This window comes from Lissotriton helveticus, chromosome 12, assembly GCF_964261635.1.
Source record: "Lissotriton helveticus chromosome 12, aLisHel1.1, whole genome shotgun sequence".
Classification (NCBI taxonomy): Eukaryota; Metazoa; Chordata; class Amphibia; order Caudata; family Salamandridae; genus Lissotriton; species Lissotriton helveticus.
In genome coordinates this window covers 553,763,025-553,782,919 of record NC_136073.1, presented here as the reverse complement: position 1 = coordinate 553,782,919, position 19,895 = coordinate 553,763,025, and the positions used below count along the sequence as shown (strand labels likewise).

Sequence of the window (19,895 nt, the reverse complement as noted above, 5' to 3'; positions counted from 1 at the left end):
TAAATTTCATAGTCAGTGTTGTCCCAGGCTACCCCACCAGGTATTGGAATTGCTGTGAAGTTGGCTGAAGAAAGTTCTGAAGAAAGTTCTCGTTTCTCGACGTGTGAAGATGTGTGTGGTTTGAGGACCAAGTTGATGTTCTGACTTGCTGTGTCCATTTTAGCATATTTTCCCTCAATGAAGCGTCCCAAGGTAAATACCATGATGAGCCAAAGTATGAGGATAAATGCACCAAAACCCACCCAAAATTCAATCCATGGAGTAACCAGATATGTTTCTTTCAGTTGTTTCAAAAGTTCCTTAGCTTTGTATTTAAAGGATTTTGATGATGGCTGTGTCTTTTGTTCGCTGAAACCTTCAGAGGAATCATCGAAGTTGATGAAGTAACCAGATGCAGTTCTGTCAATTGTTCCAATTGGTTCAGGATTTTTGTTTCTTGCATTTTCACTTGGAACTTCATTGTAGATTGGTGTTTCTCTGCTAAATGTCTTTATTTGGATTTTCAGAGGTCTGAGTTCTATTGCATTGTTGCATAGTCCTTGTTGTTCTTCTTTAGGCGTTTCGAATGTGATGAGCCTCTTTGTTAGGACCTCTGTACTGGTAGCAAACCTTGGTGTTCTGCTACTTATTGGGAGTCCACTTGGCCTACTGTTTGTTATCGGCCACATGTTGTGGTTTTACCAGGTCGATGGATACAACTCGGTTCTCCTTTTTTCCAGCAAGTGGCGGTAGTACAACTGATCTTGTCCCGTTGACAGACAAGACAGGAACTGCTTTTCTGTAAGAAGGCCCAAATTCCTTCTTTACCGCGATCTTCTCCCTGACTAGATCCCCGACTTTTGGAATCCAGACAGGTCTTGCTGGGACAGGTGGTGATTCTTCAGTGGTTGTTGGCTGTTGTTTCAACTGTATGTTGCTCAGGTCTTTTCTTGTTTTGTTTAAGTCCTGCAAAATAGCCAAATGGTCTTTGACATCAAAGGTTTTTTCTATTACCACTGAAGTCTGACTATCAAGGTCAGAGATCAACATCCTAGTTCCGAATAATAATTCGTACGGACTGAATCCCTTCAGAGAATTTCTTGGCAAGTTATTTAGACTACGTTGGACACTTATTAGATGTTTGACCCACCCAGCTCCCGAACCTAATGTCCTTTCCATTATAGATTGCTTTCTGCCTTGGTTTTTTCTTTACACCATCCCATAACCTCAGGAAGGAAGTGAGAAGATTCCCGCTGGGCTGTGCTCATTTGGCCATTCTTTCCCCCCCCAGGCTGGATTGCCTGAGTGAGAAAAAAAAAAAAAATGGTCGAACGTAGCATGCTCTTAGCGTATATGCCATTTAGACTCGCAAATCTTGTATAACAGTCCGGACGTCAGCCGAGTGCTGTGGATCTACATTATAAGTGGAACTAGCCTGTGTATGTTAATCGCAAGCCATTCTTTTTGTTGGTAATATTATCTGCCTTGATACGACGAGGTATTAAACTGCTTCTCTCCCCACTGCGATCTCTGTTGCAGTTTGGGCAGTTTTTTACAAACATGGTGTAGTGCAGGCTCATGCCTGGCCACCAGTACCGTGATTGTAATTCTTCCAGAGAATTTTTCAGTTTGAGGTGTCTGAGACCCTCGCCCATGTGTGCGTCTGCGATTAACAAGCTTCTCCTGTCCATGTTTGGAATCACTCTATCCCCCACTCCAGGGATTCGAGCAAAAGGGACGGAGTTTGCATCGATTATGTATGTATAATTGAGTGGATAGTTGATCGGTAACGCTGAGCAGTCGCCTTTTGATGACGTTTTCACTGCCAGCATTGTTTCACCGTCAATGTATTTTAATGTACGCTTTTTTCGATCTACGGGAGCCGGTTTAGTGGCTGCCGCTGCTTCAGCCAATGAATTCCCTACAACGTGAACGCCATCACGTTGATGACTCAGTGAGTGAGTCACGTGAGTCTTTGGTAGTTCTTTTTTCAAAAGAGCTACTTGTTCCCAGAGAAGTCTCTGCTTTATTGGTGCATCTGTGTCATCTTTGTAACCGTTCTGAATCCATGTCTGCAAATCCTTGTTATATGCTTTGACGCAGAAATATGAATCTGACACTATAAGCGTCGGGAATTCGCGATCCGCATTATCTAGCGCCATTTTCAAAGCTATTATTTCAGTTTGTAGTTCTGAATTAGTTTCTACTGAGTGTGATTTTGTTAATAGAGGTTTTAATATACCTCCGCGCCACACTTCTTTTGTGATCTCACATGTGGGATTGTATGCATGTTCTCCCCAAACGGAGGGTTGAGCATGTCCGTCTGTATAGATTACACAGGCGTAATGTCGTAGAGGCAGAATGTCGATTGGCAGAGGATACGTCTTTTCATATTTTAGATTTTTTAATTCTTCTACTTCTTAAAAGACTGTCAACCAGGCAATACTTGATAATTCATATCCTCCGTACTGGATTTTCAGATGGGCAATTCTGGATTTTTTGAAGTTGAATTTGTAACCCTCTGCAGCGAAACCAAGTATTATGGTGTTCACTCTTTTCAAGTGAGTCTCCAAGTCATCATCTGTTAAGTAAATGTCATCGACATAAGATAATGCTTCATCATCATATAGTTGTAGTAATTCTGTTACTCTTGCTGAGAATACCCCCGGGCTGTTCTTGTAACCCTGGGCTAACCGACAGAATTGTTTTTGAGTGCCATTTACTGAGAAAGCTGTTAAATATCTGCTCTCTGGTGCTATGTTTTGACAAAAGAATCCATTGGAGATGTCCAAGGTTGTTTTGTATTTTTTGCGCACTATGTTATTCATTAGTGCAGCACTGTGTGAGTTTTGCACTGCAAAAGTTTTGCAACATGTGTTAAGGTGTCGGTAATCCAAAACTAGACGGTATGAATTGTCTGGTTTGGAGACCGGAAACAAAGGATTGTTCATTTGTGAGGTGCAAGTTTCAATCACCCCCTGGTATTCTAGCTGATCTAGTATTTCATTTACTTGTTTTTTAGCTTCTTGCTTAATTGGGTACTGCCTTTGTGCAGTTGGTTGTGATTTTAGCTGGATTTTGTGAGGAGGAGAGTCCTCATCCCATCCTACATGATTTTTGTATAAAGCAGGTGCTAAGGCCACTGCCCACTTTCTAGCAAGTGTGTATTTTTTATGAATCGGTATTTGATTCGAGAAGGCAGGCATAATTACTTCTTCGCCATGAGGGCACTCCCTGACAAACTCTGGTGGCCAGTCTTTTTCAGCTAGAAGGATGTCATAGCCCTTGGATAGGTTATCCCAAAATAGTCCCCTTATTTTCCTAGTCTTATCTCCCTCTATACGTAATGTTATCTCGTATATTTTGTGGGGCTTGCTAACTCTGGTATCTGCAGTTTCCACTTGAAGGTATTCATTCGTGTCCACTGTCTCCAGATGATTCATAAGGACTTTGCGAGCTATGCTCACCTCTGCTGCGCTGTCTAGCATTGTCTGAGCCCACTCTCCGTTTTTCAGTTGTGTCCTCAGTATTCTCGGCATTGTTAACTACCTTGATACTGGCTACCTTCTTTTTTGGAAATTGTGATTTCTTTTTCAGTTGAGCAGGTTCCTTGTCTTTGGACTTGGCGTGCTCTTCTGATCGTCCTCTTCTTTCCGATTTCTGCGAGGAATTCTGAAAAGATTGAGAGGGACGTGTATCAATGTCTTGATATCTATCAGGTTTTTTAATATTATCCCTATTTCTAAGGTTATATCTATTCCCAGAGGGTTCACTCTGGGGTGACATTTGTCTCGGGTTTGGAGATTTCTCTCTTCGCCTAGGAGACCTTCCTCTGGACTGGAATTTCTTTTCTTTAGGATTGGATTGTTTGTTCCTATCCCAGTTCTTTTTTGGTGAATTATTATTATTATTAAAAAACATTTTTTCTGGACTTGTAGTCAGTTGCGGTTTTACTGGTATTCCACCTAGACTATCTCTGCCTAGTTCTTCATAGGATTTTTCTATGATTCTGGCAATTTCAGCTGGTTGGTCTGCTATATCTGTCTCTTTTAACCTCTGGCGGATCGCCACGTTTGCTGCTTCACCCTTTATGTTGGCTAGTAATATAGCCGAGACCTGCTTGAAGTCTTTCAGTAATTTCATACCAAGAGTTAAAGCAGGTTCTGGACCGTATTCATCCTGAATTTGTTTAAGCACATCTGGTATTACCGAAATGGATGGAACACCGTGCGTTTTTGTATAGATGGAAGCAAAGACTGTACCCCAAGTGTCACAGTCCTCAATGTGTGGTGCGATTCCCATTGGGAGACATATAGTCAGAATCCTGTGTTTTTCCAGCGGGGTGGTGTCGGGAAACACCGCCTCTATTTGGGTAATTTTCTGTGCCAACCAGAATGGTATCTGTTCCCGTTTAGCTGGAACTTTACCTAGGCAGGATTGGATGTTCTGTGGTGTAATTTTATTTGTGTTCCCCTGGTGAGGGGTCAGCTGTGGAAGTTTAATCGCTGGCTGAATTGTTGAAGTCCGCATTACATACTGAACTAATTGTCTGTGAATTTTTAGTAGTTGTTTTAGCTGTATTAACAGCTCTGCTGCAGGCATTCTTTCGATGTCTGGATGTGGTGTGTATCCGGCTAAGACCGGCCACGTTGCTCCTGGTCTTCTTAAAGGACCGAGCCTTGTAATGTGATTGTTATGTATTAGGGCGCCATCAAATAAGAGCAAATGCTCTTGGAATTTGAGTGGTACTTCCACCTCCTCGAAAGGAGTGTACGTTTCAGGAGGTTCCTCTACTTTGTAATAGTGGAAGTACTTTGTTACAGCATTTGCTGCTGGAAAATGTATCCATGTATAGTATACCTCTGTCTGCCGATATTCGTGTGCCTCAATTACGAATATGACTGTGCCACCTCTAGGTGTCAGTCCATTTTCTATAAGTTTTAAGGTTATAGATCTCCTTTTAATGACCGGAATGAGTATTATATCCGCGTCTGCTGCTTGCATGGTAGCATCAGCATCTGCTATTTCAGTAGCTAATCTAATTGCCTCTCTTTCTCCATCACTGTCTCCCATTTTACTGACAGGATGGTATTATTTTTATTTGCAGATCAGGTTTCTTATGGAAACAGAGATTAGATGCACAATATTCTGGAACTGTTTTATCCTTCAACGTTGACTAGACCAAAAACCATACATAGGAGTTCCCTCCTGCGAGGTTTTGGAGGATATAATAACCTTTCACCCACTCCAGACGTCTTTGGAGTATTTGGGAAAAGGGGTCTGAGTGAGAAAGCACGACTGAGTTACTCTAAATGTCTTACGTTAGTTTTATCGCCCTTTCCAAACGCGTTGGGCGCCATGTAGTGTAGCTCCTATTTTCCCAATAGGCTCTGCGCATTGGAATAGTACCTACAGCAGTAAAGGCCTAGGCCAGACGTTAACTAGGTCTACTACTGTCGATACTAGACTTAATTTTTGGGTTTGCCAGCTAAGCTCAGAGTTCGCTAGAAACTTTCTCGAATGTTCAAGGAAGGATTAACTCCCCTGATTAGACAAGAAGGGATTTAGTTTCTGACAACCATAGAACATGACAACTTTGCTCTCCCCTAATCAAGAGTCAATCTCAAGAGTCGTGTGAGCACAAGGCAATTATTTTACTCAGTCAGTACGTGCATTCTTAGTCTCATCATAATGTAGAGAAAAGGAAGAGACGGGCGTGTTCAATAAAAGATGTTATTTATTGATCAGTCTCTTTTCTCGTACAAGAGAAATGGATCGATATTATTGCAATACTTATAGTTAAGTAAAGTGCATACATTAGAAGCAATAGTATAAAATAATACTGTAAAAACATTGATATGGTTTCTGAGCCATATGATGTTTAAAATGATTAAAATATATTTACATACACATATACATTTGACTAAACGTACTCAACTGGTGTTTCTAAATACGCCTACCCCGTGTACCTGACCTAAGTCTAATGCGTGGGCGGGAATAGAAAGTTACAGTTTAAGTTAAGTTTGTTTTTGCCAAGTGAATAACTAAAGAATTCTCTGTGAGGGGTTATTCAGTTCTGTACCTGGAATTTAGGATGAATGAGGAATGGTATCTCTTTCTCTGCTCTCGATATTCCAGGCTGCCTGCGAGGGCTGCCCAGAAGCGCCGGTGCTGGGTCTCTCGGCTTGAGATAGCAGCGCGTCTCTCAGCGCGTCAGGAAGGCGGGGCTGCTGCCTGCGGGGTCTGCTTCTGCTCTCGGCTTCGGCAAGTATGGCTGCTCCGTCTTGTCACCACGCGTGTGTTTGCATAGGGCAAGGTCGGCAATATTTATACCTTAAAGGTGCCGAGATTGACGTAAGGATGGACATAGGTACGTCAATAAAGATGTCATACAACTTGCTCGTTAGCACATTCTTTTGCAAAAGTTCTCTGTGAAATCAAAACAATGGCCGCACGGATTTTCCAGGTTGTCATAGGTTTGATTTGTTATGAGAACGTCGTATGCCTTATCAGGGGCTGGAGGAATGTCGCTTGTCTAATTAGATCTCAAGCGTTATGACCTAATCAGATAACACGTTCCTGTGCCGTAGTGTGACTGCGTCAGATAACGGTATCTGCATCATGGGGGATTTCTTGCCTCATGGGCTGACTGTTAGTTAACTTGATAGTTAGTTTAACCAGAATAGGGTCAGGAATAGGGGGATCGATTCAGGACCTATAGAAATACACGACACTAGTAAACCAAGGTGCGGTTTTGTTTTTACAGTAACCGCGGAGAACACCCCTCGCCTGCAAGCTCATGGGGCATTGAAATTAACTGAAAAGTGTACGTATTGTAGTATTAACAAAGTTTCAAAAAACGGCTAGCGTTTTCTTGTATTCATTCTCTAAGAAACCAAAGGTGAAGGAGGTCCCTTCCTACCTTTAAATTGCTTGTTCACTGGTAATGCATTGAGTCGTGATTGTGTGTGTGTATGATGAGATGACAGTGGAACCGAGCAGTTTGAGGTCCCTGTTCATAACCAGCTACAGAATGCTGGTTTCAACTAATGCAATATTCTTCCACATTTCAATGTATTTAGGGGTATTATTGCCTTTTGACATATAAGGCATGCTGGTACACAACTAATTGTCTGTACTTATCATTGGATTGCGATGTAAACTTACGCATATGTGTTGCTTTTCTCTCTTTTTCCTTTTTCTCCACAGAGACCATAATAGGTCCTTTTTTGGTACTATTTGTATTATTTTTGCTTCACTGGGCCAACTCATGCCCCGAAGCGCAAACAGTCAGCTTATTTTTGCTGTGCTGTTTGTAGGACAGTAGGCATATCTCTGTAGAACTGAGTATATTCTAGTAGGGATCGTTTTTTGGTCCTGATGAGTAAGCAGTAGGGGACTGCTTACGAAACATGTCGACTAGGTAGTTAGCTATTGCTCTACCTCACAACCCCTTCTTAATGTTCCCAGCTAGAGAAGTGAATAAAACATTTTTTTTCTACTATGCCAGGGAATTTTTAAACTTTTTATAAACCACTTTTTTGAGGTCCCTACACTTTCACTGACACCTGTGCACTTACACATAGCCACTGTCACAATATAAGTGCTCCCGCGTATTCGCTTGGTCGTAGCACGCCCCGTCCCGTTATAGGGGCGGGAAGACCCCTATGATGAAGCATGACACTATTGGATTTTTTTAGTGTGTGAGGGGTATTTTAAAAAGCACATTGCGCTCTGGTCTTTCCACCTTTAAGAGAGAGCCTAGCACGTTCGTTAGAAAAATCAAAATCAATATAAATATCATCACTTTTTCACTTTTTTGATAGAATCTCTTTGATTATAAAAGGTAACCATTGGGTACCTGCGACAAGGTGTAAGGTTTTCTGGAACCACCCCTTTTTAGGTCGAGCCTGGGCAGTGTGTGTGCTGCTGCAAGGCATGCAGTCTTTGCGTATGCCTTTTGAAGCCCCACCCACTCTCCGCCCATATTATAAATTGGCTTGTGTCATTGTCCTTCATAATTTCTGGCTTCCAAGTGGTTATTAGGCTTGTTAGTCCCTGCTTGGTACCGCCTTGTCTGTATTTGTTACCTCCCATAATGACTGGACCTTTTACTGGTGTTGTTACATGGTCTGCTTTAAAGGTCGGTGAGCACTATTTTATTTAATGCTCTTCCCCTATTCCACCCACTACCTCGCAGCAGCTGCGCGCTTTTATTGTAGTTTTTACTAATGGTGGTCCGCTTTAACTATAGCGGGCACGTTTTTTAATGTATTTATTTTAGCAGCGCAGCCTGCATTTAGCGGCTGCCTTTATTTATTTATTTATTTTGTTAACTAGCGCCCATGCGGTGCTTTCACATTTATGGAGGCCGCGCCCCTATCTTTACACAAACTGCATCTAAAGAAAGGTATGCAGCTGACATGAAAGTGAAAGCGCTGCATGGGCGCTTTTACCAAAAAAAACATCGTTTTTTCAACTTAACAAAACAGATGCTTTTTTTTCTTGGTCAAAGCCCCCATGCCACGGTTTCACTTTAATTTAGGACATGCCCTTTTCTTTAGCCGCTGGTTGTATAAAGAAAGGGGCGTGGCTGCCATAAATGTGAAAGCGCTTCATGGGTGCTAGTAAAACACATATTTGCAATGCACCAGGTCTCACATTTGCAATAGTTTAAGGTATTGCATTGCCAATAACTTAAACTCTCGTTAATGCGAGACCTATTGCATTTCAAACACTTGTTTCAATGGGAGCCTGTGTTGTCGGTCAGAACACAGGCTCCCATAGAAGTCAATGGGGGTACGACCGAACGGTGTTCCGAGACATCATAATCGGTCGGTCGGTCGGACTCGCCGAAACCGGTCAAGGAGTCTCCGACCGACATCGTAATGAGGCCCTAAATATTTTTATGACCCTGAAATAATGTCCACAACACACCTTCTTCCACACACCCTGAGAAAATAGGGTTGATTGCAGTTCCATTAAACGTAGTCAGACCCACTTACTCCACCAATTTGCACTTTTAACTAAGCAGTGGCTAAGGTGACCAGATATGTGTTATAAAGTCTTTGTACATTTTATTAAGTTTATAGCTTGGTGGTGTGTTCCAATATGCAAACAGTACCAACCATTTGTTGCCATTACATAGCAACAACCGCACCCAACACCGCCCTTAAACAGTGGGGATGGACATTTGAAGAATTTCACTGTGACAGACCACTCACATTGTTGCACCTCATTTGTCCCTAAGACAGCAGTTTCACTAAACTTTGCTTCATATCTTATGCATGCATGTATAAAATGCACATAGTGCATAGTGTGTGTACTCATGAGTATTTTATGTATGCTTGTGGAAGATATTTCAGACTGTTACATTTGCATGCCTGTGTATGTTGCATATGGAATAACTTTTTTGATATTAGAATCCCTGGAATGTACTTGCTTGATATTATTTTTGGGCTATATGCTCATGTATCACTGATGTTTTAAGTGGCGGTGCAAATGTATTGCTGGATTTGAATAGCAAGCATGCGTGGAAATTTGATGACAAATGTTTTTTGGACTTGAATGTAGTCTCGGATTGTTGAACTGACTGTAACATTTCTGTTGCATGACTCACAAGTCATGTGTTGTATATATTGATATTTTCATTGCTTTGACCGGAGATTTATATAGTGAATTATTTTGTTTTATATGTAATTAGGATGACCCCACTAACGTAAAAATTCATAAGAAACGCTTTTTTGTACGATCATAGTAAGCGCACAACGTGACATTCCCTTCTCCCCAAATTCCATCACCTTACCGCCCGCTACGCCCAAGAACACTCTGAATCAGGGTATGTTGTCCACGGCGTCGCCTTTTTATTCACATCAATCCAAGTAATTCACCACAGACCATTACCAGAGAAAAGTATCCTTCTTAGATATATACAGTTATTCACAGCATCACTTTTACCTGTATCAACCTGCCAATGGCAGTAAGTAAATTAGATACAACATTACACTTTAACTTTTTTACTCGGCCGTACACTAGAAATTGGCCGTACATTTGAACTTGGCCCTAATGGCCCACCAATCTTCCAATCTGCTGCGCACATTGTGCCTGCAGTCCCCAATGTGGTACAGCCAACAGTAAGGAAATTAGGTACGACATTAGACCTTAACTTTTTAACTCGGCCGTACACTAGAACTTGGCCGTACATTTGAACTTGGCCATCTCGGCCCACCAATCACCCACTCTGCTGTGTTTGCTCTGTGCACATTGTGCCGGCAGGCCCCAATGCGCCACAGTTGCATTACTTGACATCCAGGTCACCGCATAACGCACTGGCCCACCGGGGTACCTGAACACAGGCAGCCTCCCCAAGATTCTACTCAGTCCATACATTGTGGGTTAGGGCAGTAGAGTTCAGTACTATCGGCAGGCAAGTCCCTCCTCCCCGCCTACCCAGTGCACATGAGGAATCTACACCTTTCTGGGGTCCATCGAATGGCTGCACCTCCGTTGTTGTGCATCCCCCTTTGTTGTTAACAGTCAGCGCTCCGCCTCTGTGAAGCCTTGCTCTTCTGCCGGGTGGGTGGGTGGTTGACGACGCTCCTGTAGCTCTGCTGTGGTCTGAGGGGACAAAGAGAACAAAACCCCCTGGTCACAGCCTTAAATACCTGCTACATTTAGTTTCTCTGCACCGCCTCCCGTTGACATCACTCAGCCAGCCCTTCCATGACCAGCCCCCCTTCTCAGGTCCCTGGAGGAGGCTCAGCCCTGTGGCGCTACTAAGGGCGCCCCTCCCCTAGGCGTGGGGGGCGCCTGCTCATTTACGAGACATTTCAAACAATCATGCAATATTTTATGAATTGCATTAAATGTAGGAATAGGAGTAAGTTAGGTTATTTTCAGACATAAAAGACTCCTAAGTCTAAAGTTCTTCTAAGTAAATCATTCCCTGGGAGTTTTGTAGGCAACCACAATAACTGTGCTAAGTGGCAGTCCAGCCTAATGTTGTTCTATATATTTTGTTCCTTACTTTAGTACTGAGGCTAAATGTTTTTATTGTGTGATCTTTCTTTCCTCAGGTAATCAAATATACACTAGATCCAGTCTGGAAACCTTTCACTGTGCCATTAGTGTCCCTGTGTGATGGAGACATAGACAAAGTTATTAAGGTAATGTTACATGATTGGGCTCAACAAGCAGTAGTGACGTTGTACTGGTTATATGTACTGTATCATTTATTGTAAAAATGTAATGTTGGACCTTTACACCAAAGTAAATTTATCATGGCACTGACTTTCTTGCATTAGAGTGCTAAAAATAAATGAAATTCACTTCTTTATATCAGTGCATACATTTTGTCCGTATGTTGTGCTATACAACCAAACCCTCTTTAGGGAACATAACTGGTATAGAAACTAGAACATGGATAAAGAGTAATCACAGGTCACGTTTGTTTTCCTTGATCATTTGCCGAAATACTGTACCACGGCGGTTCACACATTGAGGATTCCTGTTTTCCAGGATCTTTTTGAATGGCTAGTTACCACTGGTAATATTATACAAATGGTGATCAGGCCTTTACTTACTGCCATTCACAAAAGGGACCCCGAAATACTGAATAGGATGTGAATGCAGAAGAGGAGGAAATCACATAATAGTAAAGAACGATACTGGGCAGGGTGCAACTGTGCACCATGAGAAGAGACTTGCAGGGGAAGCTCATGAGTGACAGACGGGTTTCTACTTCATAGAACGATTGTAAAATCATGGTCCTGACATCCAGTATGACCAATGAGGGTGATCAGTAACGGGCTTTCCAAAAGCTCTTGACAGACAAAGGAAAAAATGTGTGAGAGTGGGACAAAATACTTGTGGTATTTGCCACTGCTGACACTGTCTCTGTGGGGAGGAGGTGTGGCGCCGCGGCCAGGGCGACTGACGCTGGAATCTGGAGATCACGGTTCGATCCCCGGCTCCGGCGGCAGGTTAGCCCAGCACCATGTGACTCTGGGCAATAGCTTGCCTAATCTTCCCGACGGCCCCCAGCGCCTAGAGACCCTAACGGGTGATTGTGCGCTATACAAATGTGGATTATTATTATTATGGAAAGGACTAGAACAGTGGAATTTTGGCACCGCCGGATTCTAGAAAGGACTGCTTCCAGAATGTGAACTCTGAGGTGACAGTTAGATTATGCTGTGGCCTAGGTGTACAGAATGAAGCTTCTTCTCTCATACTTACCAGAGTTCATCCTTCGTGTGGAACCTACCTGACTTTGGACACTGGTGTCGAGGATGGCATATGTAGGGGACACCTCAACACTCTCTTAAGGAAGAAAATTTGGTGGTGCTCATCAAGAAGACTTCCGATCATCCCAGAGAGGATAGCTTTTCCTGAAGTGGTCTTTGGCGTGTCTAAAGTTGTGGTTACTGCCTGCTATGCGAGGTGGAAAAGCTGCAGCATCTCAGGTGTCTGCTGAACTTTGGGTATAGGGAAAAGAAAATAATCACATTTCTTATCATTAGCTTGGGGTCAGAAACTGATATTGCTCTGCCTCGGGCTGGCAGGAAGTTCCGTTTTTTTCCTTATCACTGACTCGTCCCTGGAATCCACGTTTTATTTGCAAGTGAAGTTAAGCAGCGCCACCTAAGGTTCTCTTTGAACATCATAGTTGATAAATGCAGCCTCAGTAAGAACAGAAGGAATACTTATGCATTGAGACTGACTTGCATTTCACTTGTCTGCATGGTGTCAACGATACATGTAGGACTTACCAATACTGCACAGAATTGTTTATATCACATGGTTTATTTATAGGGATCCATCAATTCAAAATATCTCACGGTTATTGTGTAATTTGTTTTTTAAAGTGTAATCTCAGTGCCATATTGTAAAAAGAACAAAATGCAGTATATCACTCCCCCACAATTCTTTTTAGAATCCCCCGGTGAACCACCAGTAAGATGGTGAAAATGGAAAAAAGTATTTCAGAACTATTCCATAGTACGTGAGCCACATTTAGGTCTGGAGACGGATATAGCATTACTTCTACACTGCCTAGGAGTGAAAGGGCAAGGATTTTAGGACTTCTACCTGATCTTAGTGTTGATGAAGCCGAGGGATCAAATGAATATGAAATATGCATAAACAAGTTGGATAATCACTTGTTACCTAGGATCAGTACAATAATGGAGCATTACCACTTTGGTAAAATGATCAAAAAAAGAGGGTGAAACAGAAGAGGAGTATATGTTTGAGTCATGTAAATTGACATTCACTTGTAAAGTTAGAGCAACGTGTGACAAACGCATCACAGATCAATTTTAATTGAATTGTGACATTGAGAGAGTACTCAAAGAGCTCTGGCTGAAAGATAACCTTCATTTGAATGATATTTTGATTGTGGCAAAACTAGTGGAACACATGACGAAGTGTGTACGAGAGATCAAACAAGACACAGACTGGAAGGAGAGTAGAAGACTAGTGGGGGATGAGAAAAGTGATGCGCAGGTAGTAAACTGTAGATCTGCAACAAAAGAGAAAAATAGTGTAAGCACGTTCAAAGGCTAATGTTACAGGTGTGAGAAAATAGGACATAGGCGGAACAGCAAAGACTGTCCTGCTTTGAGAGCAGTAATCAATAAATGTGGAAGAAAAGGAAATATCATGGTATGTTGAAGAGGTGGGAACACTACTAAAAACGTGACAAAAGAAATAATATGAAATATGCATAAAAGATTGGATGATCGCTTGCTACCTAGGATCAGTACAATTATGGAGCATTAGCACTTTGGAAAATGATCACAAAAAGAGTGTGAAACAGCAGAGGAGTATGTGTTTGAGTAATGTCTGAGGTGTGGAAGGAGATAAATTTGCAGAAGACTGATGGGGGTTCAAGTAACCCCAAAGACTTGATAAGAATTGAAGGCCAGAAAGTGGAGGTCATGTTTGTTTCATGTTCAAGGTTAACAATAATTTTAGAAGAGGTCTTCCATAAAGTGTTCAACGAAAGCTTAGAAGTTAAACAAAATGGATATATGCCCCGGTGGGTACGGTGGTCAATCCATAACAATGAAGGGATATTTCTTTGCAAGTGTTGAATATAAAAACAGATATACTGTCTGCAAAGTATATGTTTCTTGTAAAGGGAACAAACTTTTGGGATGGCCAACACAAAAAGGCTAGGGGTTTATCTTAATCCCAATGCTGAGCCACAAATATTAGTTCAAGAGGTTACAAAGAATGGGAATGAAATGTCCACCTTTGAAAAAGAATATCCTGGTAAACTAGGTTGTCTCAAACAATATGTTCACAAAACAAAACTAAAAAAGAAAGCTATTCCAGTGTCTGCTAGTGTAAGACATCTACTTTTGAGCATGCATGAGGCAGTGAGGGAAGAGTTGGAGAAATTGAGCAGTATGGGTGTAATAGAGCCTGTTGAAGCAACGGAATGGTTGGCACCAATTGTGTTCACTAGAAAGGCTGAAGGGAAGATTCATATTTTTGTGGACCATAGAGCTCTCAACAAAGAGGTGGTGGTTGACAAGTTCCCATTACCTAATATATCGTAGATGGTTATGAAGGGGGCAGGAGCTAAATTTTTCTCAACATTGGACTTAACATGATTGGACTAAGTATATTATCAAATCCACTTAAGCCCTGATTTCGAAGAACTCACTTATTTTATCACACCATGGGGGCATATAAATTCAAATGTATGCTGTTCGGCCTCGAATTGGCAATATCATTTTTTCAAAGGGTGATGTCATCCATACTTTCGGGGATACCTTGGGTATTCTGTTATCAAGAGGATGTGTTGATAGTTAGGGACACACAATTGCAACATGATGAGCTGATTAGGCATGTGTTACAAAAATTCAATGATTATGGCCTCACTGTAAAAAAACTAAATTTAAACTTATATGTACAGAAACAAATGATCTAGGGCACAAGATTACTCCTCAAGGAACACAACCCAAAGCAGAACTAGCAATCACCATTTTGAAATTGGTAGCACCGAAAAACAAAGACAAGCTCAGGAGCTTACTAGGAATGATAGAGTTTTATAGCAAATTCATTAGTATTTTTGCTAGCAGAACTTACCCTATGCAAAACCTTAAAGAAAAGAGTATGTTTTGTTTGGGATGAATATTGTGAACATGAATTTGTAGGTGTGCGGAAAGTTTTGGCCTCTGCTCCAAACTTCAAAACGTATCCCGGGAAAAAAACACAATAGTGGCAACGGATGCCAGTTGAAAGGGATTAGGGGCAGTACTCCTACAAGAAGAAGAAAATGGTGAAGAGTCTTTAGCATTTGCCTCAAGGGCTTTGAGACAAACTGAAACTAGTTATTCAGTAATCAAAGGGAGGCTTTGGCAGTGTTGAAGAACCGGGGTTTAACCCAGCAGCGTCAGGGGTACGCCTAAGATCTTCGAGTTCACCTGTCTTGGTATTCAAAGACACGGAATACTTCTGGATGGCGTCAGAGACCAAGTTTATTAGCTGCAGCTAGTAACAGTGATCCTAGAAATACATCACGGTGTAAATTCTCAGGAGACTGCTCATTTTACTAAGGCGAGACGTCTCCTTTTATACCCAATATTCACATTATAAATGTACACCCACTGCACCAAATTCTAGCCAATAAGATACATTTTCAAAGAAAGTATCACATAGCAAAAACTCAATTTACAGTATCCCAACCCAAAAGTTAATTATTAGGAATGTCCCAAAATCAATCTCCACACGCCGGACAAACCTATAATTGAAAGCATAACCCATGTAATGAAGAAACATAAAAAAAAGAAACAGTAACAGATGCTGAACAAGATAAGGCATGTGCAAGGAAACTAAAAAGTTAACGATGTCCTGAACATTGATTGGCAATCTCAGACAAAGATCGATCAGGGAAATTGGCTCTGCGAGGTCAGTTTCAGGTGAAGAGGTCAGTTTCTTACAGTTCATTTCAGAGTCAAAAAGAAAACTAGTTAATGTATACATGAACTAAGAAGGCCAAGCCACTTTGTTCGCCAGGCTACCTTTACAGGCCTACGTGAAGGCAACAAAAAATGGTGGCACAGAACAAAATGAAGTCAGACTCGAGAATTACCGAACCTCAGAGTAGTGTGCACTTAAGAACTTCAGGCACTTTATTTGGGGGACAGCGTTCAAGGTAAGAACCGATCATAAGCCTCTTAAAGAGGTTTTTACAAAAATGGGACTGGATGCAATTTTCAGCAGAATAAAGAGGTGGATAGTTAACCTGCCACGGTATACGTTTGAAGTAGATTATATTCTTGATGGGAGAAATGTTGCTGTAGATTGTTTGTCCAGATTAGTTACTGATATGAAAGAAGAAGAGATGGACAGTGAGAATAGTTTTGAGGACCTAGATTTAGCCAAAGAAAATGTTTGTGTGATCACCAAAGGGGTTGTTAAAGAGGAAGACTAGGAACAGGAGATGAAAGCTGATGCAGTTTTAAGTAGAATACAAGAGCTATTGGTTCAAGGTTCAGATAACAAAGGAAAAGATGAGGAGCAGATAAGATCTTTTTGGGTGGTAAAAGGAGAATTATCGAAGAAGGATGAATTCTTGTATAGGGTACCAGTTTGATCCCTCCAGAAACTCTTAGGAGAAAGCTGATTGGAATTGCTCATGAAGGCCATCTCAGTATCACTAAAACCAAAAAAAGATTAAGACTAGATTTCTGAGGCCCAGGTATGGACGTGCAAGTAGATAGAGAAATAAGGAACTGTGTGCCATGTTCTACCGGCAACAAAGTATTAACCTCATGCGCGCGGCGGTTTTTCCCGCTGCACGCTGAAGTTTTAAAAACCCCACGGTTCATGACGAGCTCAGCTCGTCATGAGCGCACGGCAGGTAACACTTATGATGAGCTGAGCTCGTCATCAGCCTCAAAGGGGTTAAAATGACAAACTCCACCCATGGGTTGTCACCCCCTTCCAGAAGGTCCTTGGTAGGATGTAGCAATAGATATTATTGGGACGTGTGTGGAGAGGCATTCCCCTTCCAATCTAGAATTAGTTTACCTCTACTCGAGATGGGCGCAAATTATATTTTCCTCAGACTTCAGTACCATGGCTGTCATAAGGTTTTTGGTAGAGATTTTTATACGTGAAGGACTGACAAACACCATTTTGTCAGACAATGGGGTCCAGTTTTGCTCCAATGAAATGAAGAATTCTTGCAATGTAATAGAATTACACACAAACTGTGTGCCCTGTATCATCCAAAAACCAATGGAGTGGGAGAAAGGTTTAATAAAACACTCAAAGAAGGTATCTAGCTGGCAAGATTAAATGGGTTGTGCTGCAAGGAAGAGGTATTAAAATAGTTAGAAAAATTTTGTCTATCCCCCCGTCAGTCACCTAGGATGACTCCTTTGGAGCTGTTGAAGGGAAGAAAATCTAATTCAAGACTAGTACCTGGGTAGATGAAGTGGCATAAGGGTTGGGTGAAGGTGGATGATGTTATAATTACAACCAGCCCGCAAGGAAAGATTTGATAAATTGCATAGGACCAATTTGGTAGATTTCAAAGTAGGTAGTTGGGTGAGAGTTAAAGCCCCTACTGTCAACAAGAAAAGGTCCAAATTTACTGAACCCTTGTAAATCACTAAGCTCTTTCGGAATGCTGTCAAGACACAGGATGGAAGGACGTGGAACTTAAGGAGTGTAGTAAGACATGTCTGATCTAGCCAAAATAATGATACAAGAGAGAAGAGCAAAACAGCCATATCGAAAAGTGAACATATAAGTTGAAAGCCCAAATTATACAATGGTAAGATTACCAATGTCAACATCAGATCCAGTGGACGTATGACGAGTTTTATTCATTTCTTAAAAGATTACTTAGTCAGTTCTACTAGCCCTTACCATTACAAAGCTCCTAACAAGTATCAATTTTTTTTCTTTTCTCATCTTGTGTCGTGGATTGTGGATATTAAATTATCTCAGTCTGTTCTATATAATATTGTATATATTTATCCTGTGAAATTATGCATATGATATTCTGTATGTACCATCATTATACCGTCGTCAGTGCTTATCAGTTCAGGCCGGGGAGCGTGGCTTGGAGACGCCTGCAATGGCCGCATTGTGTGAAGCTCCGGCTTGTCTGAAACGTTAGCCCCAACATCCACCCTTTAATCCGACCAGGCACGGGGTGAAAACATCTATGCCCCGAGTGGAGACCCCCCTGACCTACGACAGGAGCCGACGGGGTCCTGAAACAACAGGAAATGTCGAAAGGAGCCCTTAAAGGGAGAGGCCTAGAGAGCGCGAAGTACGAACCTGAGAGACCGTGCTTATCGAGTAGTTATCGCAGTGCTGTGAGTCGGAGGCGGCCAGTGTGCCTGTGGCGGCGACGGCCCCCCTGTGTGTGTTCCCAACTGGGCCTATGAAGTTAGCAACTGCAATGAGTGCGGCGATCAGAGGTGCTACAAAAGACATAGGAGACGTCGGCAGCTGCGGAGTGAACGTCGCCCATGGGATTGGCGGCAAAAACCATGGGTGAGCTGCTCCCCTCTGCGCCGGATCCCGGATTTGTGGGCAGTGTGGGCCTTCAGGGAGGCTCGGAGAGGGACCGGTAGATCCAGTGTGGAAACATGTGCTGCGATTGGGCCCAATGTCCGAGGCGAAGGCATAAAGAGCAACAGCTGACCCGGTTGCTGGCAATGGAGCGAAGGGAGGAGCCCGAGGGGTAAGCTCTGTGGCCGGGCCTGGGAGAGAGGAAGAGTGGGGTGTTGTGCCCCTGGACACACAGTAAGCTAGCGGGAATCAATTAGAAGGAGAACGCCTCATCTGGATGTGGCGGGACTGGGGGTGAGAGCCCTTGTGAACCATAATTGACTGTGTAGTCTGGGCCTCGGCGAGCGGTAGCGGCCCATTGGAGACCCCAGGCTCGGGCTGTAAGCAGGGTCCCCACAGGAGACTCAGGGGAATAGTGACAAAACCAGCGATAGTACAGTGAATAAAGGCAGTGGCTTACGGCACACAGGTGGAAATACGTGGATGGTTGGTGGCCTAAGAAGAGGTAGGAGGTCATTCTGCCTACTTAACTACGAGTGTTCAGGTACCCCAGAGAAGTAAGCAACCAACAAGGGTTGAAGGCCAGGAGAACATTAAGTGTAACTGCAACAAATGATGGGTGGAATGATGAATGATTCAAACATTCTCCTCCAGTCAAGAGATCTGGGTTAAATCCATCATTCTTTTGCCCACTACACCACCCCAGTTTGGACCCAGCCATATGCAAATTAGTCTTGACTCTGTGCCTCATGGGAACAGTCCAGACCGACATTGTTCTGCATTCTGTCCATCAATTGTTCTTTTTGCATTTGTCACCCCGAGTGGGACGAGTATGCCCAGGCATGGGTCCCGTGCTCTCCATGCCACTGGAGTCAAGCTATACTGGCTGATGAGGGCTGAAAACCCGAAACCGATTCTAGGATGCTTGTTTCCAGTCCAAGGAGGACCTGGCATGGCAGTTCGGGCTGGACTGTTCCCCTTGGGCGCAGGATCAAGACTGATTTGCATATGGCTGGGTCCAACCTGGAGTGGCATGGTGAGCAAAAAACTATGGATTTAGGCCCAGATCTTTGTACTGTGGTGAATTGATGACATTGTTCTGCATTCTATCCATCAATGGTTTGTTTTGCAGGAGAACATTAAGGCATTGACGGGGAGAGCAAAGTCTGAACGTGCAGGGCTCATACAGTCTTTGAGGAGGGAGAGGCCCCGGGGACCATGTCAGTCGCACTAAGAGGAGGACAAGTGGGGCCCAGAGGACAAAAGAGAGAACTGCAATTGACCTAGTTCACGAAAGGTGGTTTGCACATCATCTAAAGAAAGGGAATGGTGAAGCCAAAACTGCAGTCCATGACTCAAACAAATAAACT

General features: G+C 42.7%; 1 protein-coding gene across 1 annotated transcript in view; it reads left to right on the top strand.

Moving 5' to 3' along the window:
- Positions 1-19,895, top strand: part of CPNE2 (copine 2) — a 917,381-nt gene that overhangs the window by 519,430 nt on the left and 378,056 nt on the right. Inside the window, exon 7 of the mRNA XM_078671428.1 lies at positions 11,055-11,144. Within this exon, the coding sequence (XP_078527554.1) occupies positions 11,055-11,144 (90 nt within the window). The remainder of the gene's footprint in view (positions 1-11,054; positions 11,145-19,895) is intronic.